Source organism: Microtus oregoni, unplaced genomic scaffold, assembly GCF_018167655.1.
Source record: "Microtus oregoni isolate MIOR12 unplaced genomic scaffold, Mior012 000147F_ref0000457, whole genome shotgun sequence".
In the NCBI taxonomy this organism is placed as follows: Eukaryota; Metazoa; Chordata; class Mammalia; order Rodentia; family Cricetidae; genus Microtus; species Microtus oregoni.
In genome coordinates, this window is record NW_024544797.1 from 1,253,770 (window position 1) to 1,260,447 (window position 6,678).

Below are 6,678 nucleotides of genomic sequence, written 5' to 3' on the forward strand. Positions count from 1 at the left end.
CTATAATTTTGCTACTATTATGAATTGTAATGTAAATATCTGATATGTGACCCCTGTGAGAGGGTCATTCAGACCACCCCCAGGGGTTGCAATCCACAGATTGAGAGCCACTGCTCTAAAACCAATTTCATGCTTAGTTGTAAAGGATGGCTTTTCCATGACTAAACTCATAGATTATCTGAACTAACTCTGGGTACATGATCAGAAGAATGGTTGTAATGTGGTCATGGTGCTAATTTAACTTGCCCCAGTGATGTCGTTCCCTTACCAAATACTAGTATAGAGTGAGTAAAACTGCATGATTCTTCTCAGCATAATAATCATTGCTTAGTGTGAAGGATTATGATAACACTTGTTAGGCTAAGTCTATAAGTGGATTCTGAAAACACAGAGATGGCAGTTAAATAATGTTCCTTAATTAGCCTGGGATTTCATTGACAGTAGAAATTATGGGGAATTTGACATATTTCTACAGGTGATTATACCTGTAAAATCACAAAAGTAGGGGGCTGGAGAGATGCCTCAGTGGTTAAGAGCACTGCCTGCTCTTCCAAAGGTCCAGAGTTCAATTCCCAGCAACCACATGGTAGCTCACAACCATCTGTAATGATGTATGGTGCCCTCTTCTGGCCCGTAGGCATACAAGCAGACAGAATACTATATACATAATAAATTAAAAATTTTTTTTTTTTTTGGTTTTTCGAGACAGGGTTTCTCTGTTGTTTTGGAGCCTGTCCTGGAACTAGCTCTTGTAGACCAGGCTGGTCTCGAACTCACAGAGATCCGCCTGCCTCTGCCTCCCGAGTGCTGGGATTAAAGGCGTGCGCCACCACCGCCCGGCATTAATATTTTTTAAAAATTACAAAAGTAGAGAATAATATCCTAATGGTAACATTCCTAAAACGTAGATGTGACCAAATCAAATGTTTTGAGTTGACAGTAGTACACAATGGACACCAACTACCTAGCATGGTGTAGACTGCCAAAACTCACCAAGAGTAGATGACTTAACCTTTAATCCCAGCAATCCTGAGACAGAGATGGGCAGATCTCTGAGATTGTGACCAGCCAGGGCTACATATTAAGACTCTATCTTGCAAACCTTTAATCCCAACACTCAGGAGGCAGACACAGGTGGCTATTAGTGAGTTCCAGGGCAGCCAGGACTGTTAAAGCAGAGACACATTGTCTTTTAAGAGGGGGAAAAAAAAAAAACAAAAACGGGGGGGGGGGGTGTGCTTGAGATCTGTTGACAAGTTCCCAGGTGTTGCTACCCTGAAAAGCATGCATTAAGATTGGCACTTAAGACAGCCTTATGTACCAGGCGGTGGAGGTGCACGCCTTTAATCCCAGAGGCAGGTGGATCTCTGAGTTCAAGGCCAGCCTGGTCTACTAGAGCTAGTTCCAGGACAGGCTCTAAAACTACAACAAAACCCTTTGGGGGGGGGGGGGCGGGAATGACAGCCTTATGCTTTAGGGTACAAATGGAACCACATGGAATAATTAGTGTTTGTTCCATGTAGTTATTTTGATAATCTAGAATAATTGAACATGAAGCCTAAAATCTTAAATTGGCTTATGGAGTTATAAAGAAAACCTCAACCCTGTCAGATTCAGACATTTAAAAAGATGAAAGAACAGTTGCTGTGACACACATTAATTCCAGCACTGGGAGAGGCAGAGATAGCCTGGTTGACACGATGAGTTTCTCCTTTTTTTTTTTTTTTTAATTTATTTTTGTTTTTCAAGGATGGGTTTCTGTGTGTAGCCCTGTTTGTCTTGGAATTTGCTCTATAGACAAGACTGTCCTGTAACTCAGACATCGTCTGCCTCTACTCCTGAGTGCTGAAATTAAAGGCTTGCGCCACCAGGCAAAGTAACATAGTCAGTTTCAAGGCAGCCAGAGCTACATACACCACTAGTCCCTATCCTTAAAAAACAATTTAGAGAACCAGCACAGAGGTTACTTTGATCAGCCCTAAGAAAGCTAATCTAACCTAGTTACTTTTTCTTCAACCTTGTTGTGATTTCAGTAGCATTAACTAATAATTCTGTCTGCATGCAGCTGGGCTGTGGTGGCACATACCTTTAATCCCAGCACAGGAGTGTAGCGGCGTAAACGAATGCAGACAGGTTGTAAAAATATATATAGTTTTAATGTAGAAATAGACTTACAGAACCACCATTCCCACAGAGACCAGGAAAGCAGAAGAGACAGCTGGGAGCATGCTTGCCAAATTTATAGGCAGCCCAGCTGTTAGCCCGAGGCGAACACGCCCCCTAAGGGGCAGGACTTATCCCTACATCTCCCCTTTTTGTCTAAATAAGACAGAACTAAACCAAATACAACTACATACAATAACAACAAATAATAAATATAACAAACAATATTGAGAACAAAAGCTTTGCTAAACATTCTATCTCAAGGAGTCCAAATAATGTAAAGAGTAACTACAATTATATAATCTTCAACTCAGTCAAAGATCTGAGAAGGGAATAAACACTACTCAACAAACGAGATATATCCAAAATGTGCAACAATTGACAGAGACAACTGACTACCTGGGCAATCACCCAAAGTCTCGTTTGCAATGTTGAGTCAACCAATTTTGGCTAAGGCCTAACATAACTGACATACCATTATTAAAGGCAAGGAACTTTTCAAAACTACCTTACCCTGTCTTGGCAGGATATGACAGTCCTGTTTTATCCATTGATGCACGCTCTGTATCTGTGTCAGTGGTTGCGGTATGGGCATTTCTTTGCCCAAAGGCCAGTTCTGCCAAATAGAAAGGCTCCAGGTGGAGTGTCTTTGGTGCTCAACATTCTCTCGGGAATAGAGCGGTGTTGCCAGGAGCAATTGTGTCTCACTATCACGAAACTCTGAGTTAGATTAAAGGCCATTTTCTACAGCTCTTTGAAGAGGTTGAAGATTATCTATCTATACTGAGTATAATCTCTATATATCTAGAGAACCTGATTAGTCTGATTATAAATGACAAACTTAGATGACTATTTATCTATATAATTCTCAATATCTATCTAACTTAAAGACTAAGACAATAGACAACTGTGTAACAAATGAGGATAATGACCTCCAAATATAAACACTGTACAAATATACATTGCAATATGGCAAATATATATCAATACACAAACATTATATAAGTATCTTAATCAGAGGTAGAAATGTACATTGCAATATGGTAAATATATACAATATATATATCAATACTATATATGTCAATACATAAAAATGTTTTAAACAGAGATAGAAACATGCATGCATACAATAGTCAATATAATTTAACTTTGTTTCAATATACAAGAATTGATACCAATATATTTGTCTAAAAGCAGTAACTCACAATTAGAAATCTATTACCCCATCATTCCCTCTTTTTTTTTTTTTTTTTCCAAAATGATCCCTGAGCTTATAAAATTCCTCCCCCAACCTCCCAACCCCTAAATGATGTCCCTAAACCCAGGGGTAAACTTTACTGGGAGAGGGGACGTCGTCCTCTAGAATTACTTCAGCTGTCATGGGGGCGATGTTCTTTCTGGGGGATCCTGTGAAAGTAAAATGATGGTTAAATTTCAAGATCAATGTCTTTTAAAATTGCAAATAGTCTCTGAGTATTTTGTGGAGGTCTGGCCAGAATGTTGTACAAGATGTGCACCATTTCAGCTAACCAAGTTGGGATTGTCTTGTGCAGCTGGTATCCAAAACAGGTCTTGTAGTAGCGCTATCAGTATCATGAGGTCATATCAACCAGGTAGAGTTGTTGTTGTGGGGCCCCGTCTTCTTCCTGGAAACTTCAAATGTCACTTCAGGAAAAACTCATTGTTCATTGTGAACACTAGCCCGAGGCAAACACGCCCCCTAAGGGGCGGGACTTATCCCTACACAGGAGGATCTCTGTGAGCTCAAGGCAGCCTGGTCTACAGAGAAACCCTGTCTGGAAAAACAAAATCTGTCTGCATAAGCAATTTCATATATGGATTTCATAGACAATCAGGTTTATCTGCAAAAGAGTCAGTGGGTAAAGGCACTTGTCATACAAGTCCCACTTGAGTTCAGTACCTAGGACTGTTACAGTAGAAAAAGAAAAGAATTCCTCAAGCTCTCCTCTGACCTTCCCATATGTATTATAATACACATACCTACACATAGACTAATAATAGAATTTAAATTTTTGAGCTGTCTCTAGTCCCTAAATTTATGTATTTGACACTAAAAATCACTTAGGACAAATACTGTTTCAGACTTAACCAAGTCATTTGATCTTTAGGGTCCTGAGGTTTGTATTTGCCCATAAAGTTTTTCTTTTTCCACCAGTTTCCATTATCAGGCAGGTGTATTTAAAGGTTAAGTCCTAAGAATAAGATACATGTTTACATTCTCAACAATTTCAACTCGTGGTTTTAAAGTGTGCTTGCTATTGGAAAGGTTGGGTTCTTCCTAGATTTATTTTACCACGTTTAATTATGGTATTGTGCATATATGCCAGGGAGTATCAGTTGCAAAGACTCAGGTGTATCAGATCTTATAACTGGAGTTATGCCAGTTAAAAGCCACCTAGCATGGGTGCTGGGAACCAACCTTTCATCCTCTGTATAACTGATACATAGTCTGATCCAGCCATGGAAAAGTTGTAATGCACAGATCTTTTTTTCCCTTTCAGAATAACCATGTGCATGGACAGCCATATACAGGCCCAGCAGCACATCACATGAATAACCCTCAGAGAACTGGCCAACGAGCACAAGAAAATTATGAAGGCAGTGAAGAAGTGTCCCCACCTCAAACCAAGGATCAGTGAAATGCACATATTAACTGGTTCCATCAAGACTGTGCACCCAGGCCTTACAGTCCAACTTTTTTCTGTGTCTGGCTAATATTTAAAACTAGAAAAACTATTCCTAATCAACATGGATTGGAGAGTTTATTCACTGTCTTATCTGCAGAAATATGCTGTCAATATATAACCCGCCTGCAGTGGAAAGTGTATAGTGTTTTGTAATAAATGGCCTGATGCTAATGTGTAAATGGCAAAGGTGTATATAGTATATTAATGTTTGACTGTTAATTCTTAAGAAACTTTTCTTTTCCTTGATGAGACTCACAGATCTACAAAAACTACATTAATTTTCTTGTTATACCCACTGCACTCTGCAGCCAGTGTTGCCTACCTTGTGGCAGTTGGATCACCTCCTTTACAAAAACAAAAATTAACAGCAACAAAACAGCCCATTCATGTCACACCAATAGTTTTCGTGTTCATTCTTTGCCACTGGAATCAATTTTACTATGAGCAATGTAAAGCTGGTTACCTTTTAATTATTTGGTTGATGTGGAAAATTGGTGATGTACTATGTTTCTAGATCTTTTTCATTGCCTTTTTATTCTGATGTTAGGCTAATCACTTTGAAGCTATAGATATGCTGTAACATTTAGCATGGCTTCACACAAGTTAGTGTAGCCAATGAGGAAATATTACCATAATGACTGCAGTTATCCTGACATGGAGACTGCATTGCCTGGAGCTTTCCTTCTTAAACCCTAGAGTATAAAATACAGGCTGAGGGGAGAACTGTGGTAAGCAGGCAGTTCTCAATTGCACATGTGTTCCTTCTCGTGTTTGACAGTGCAGATCTCTGGGTGGAATAAAGAACACAAATTTATCAATTTAGTGGTGGGAATTTTGGAAGGTTTAAAACAAAAATGCAAAAATTTGCTATGCCAGGATGCTGGCTGGAGCCTAGTAGAAGACTGTATCTGGTGTGCTTGTTTTCTTCTTTGGTAGAGCTTACTAAGTGACTCTTCTCAAACTGTCCTCTGCTGGACCCCAGTGATTCAGAAGTCAGAACCCCAGTCTTTTGAGTACCTCTGCACCAAGATGTCTGACTGATTCTCTGCTCAGTCATAATTTTACTTGAAAGCAAGAATTGTCCTAGCTCCTGTTCCATTCCAAAAATTTTAACGTTCAAAGCAGGGTCTAATTTAAAAATAAAATAATTACTGGTCATTAATATAATTGAAGTATCGCAATTTTAGAATAAACAATTTGAATTAATTCATCAGTTAATACTGTATTTTAAAGAGAATTGGTGACTTGAATGTGTGTAATTTTTGGAAACTGTCTAAAACCAAATACCCCTGCAAAAAGATACAACCCGCCCTATTTAAATATTTTGCTGTTTTATTTTATAGAAATTATTTTGCTGAATTCGCAAATAGAATTTGATTTAAGAAGAACTTTTTGTCCTGTGGTGTGTTTGGGGGTTTTGGTTCTCCCCCCCCCCTCTCTCTCTCTCCCCTCTCTGCATATTTTGTGCACAGAAGGATTGGCTCTTTACTAAAAAAGACTTGGAGAGCAGGATGTTGATGTTGTAAAAGTTCCTCTAACAATCTTGTACTTTCTGTATTTTTTTTTATATACCTGTGTATTTAATGAGCACAAGCTTGGTTGTATTTTTTACATTTCAGTTGATAGAAAAATGTTGAAAGGCTATAGTTGACACTGTTCAAAGCAGATGCAAAATTGAGCATTTATCTTATTTTGTGATTTAAAAGGGGCCGTATTTAAGATAAAGCTTCGGGTATCTTATTCGCAGTATTCCAGTCCTGCCTCTAGGCTTCTTGTAATTTTAGCAGCTTTTGACTCTACTGTAGAT

General features: G+C 38.8%; 1 protein-coding gene across 5 annotated transcripts in view; it reads left to right on the plus strand.

Moving 5' to 3' along the window:
* Positions 1-6,259, plus strand: part of LOC121444912 (probable ubiquitin carboxyl-terminal hydrolase FAF-X) — a 112,818-nt gene extending 106,559 nt beyond the window's left edge. For all 5 annotated transcript variants that reach the window (XM_041646850.1, XM_041646849.1, XM_041646851.1 and 2 more), the window contains exon 45: positions 4,686-6,259. In XM_041646850.1, the coding sequence (XP_041502784.1) occupies positions 4,686-4,823 (138 nt within the window). In that variant the 3' untranslated portion in view covers positions 4,824-6,259. The remainder of the gene's footprint in view (positions 1-4,685) is intronic.
* Positions 6,260-6,678: the final 419 nt, after the last annotated feature.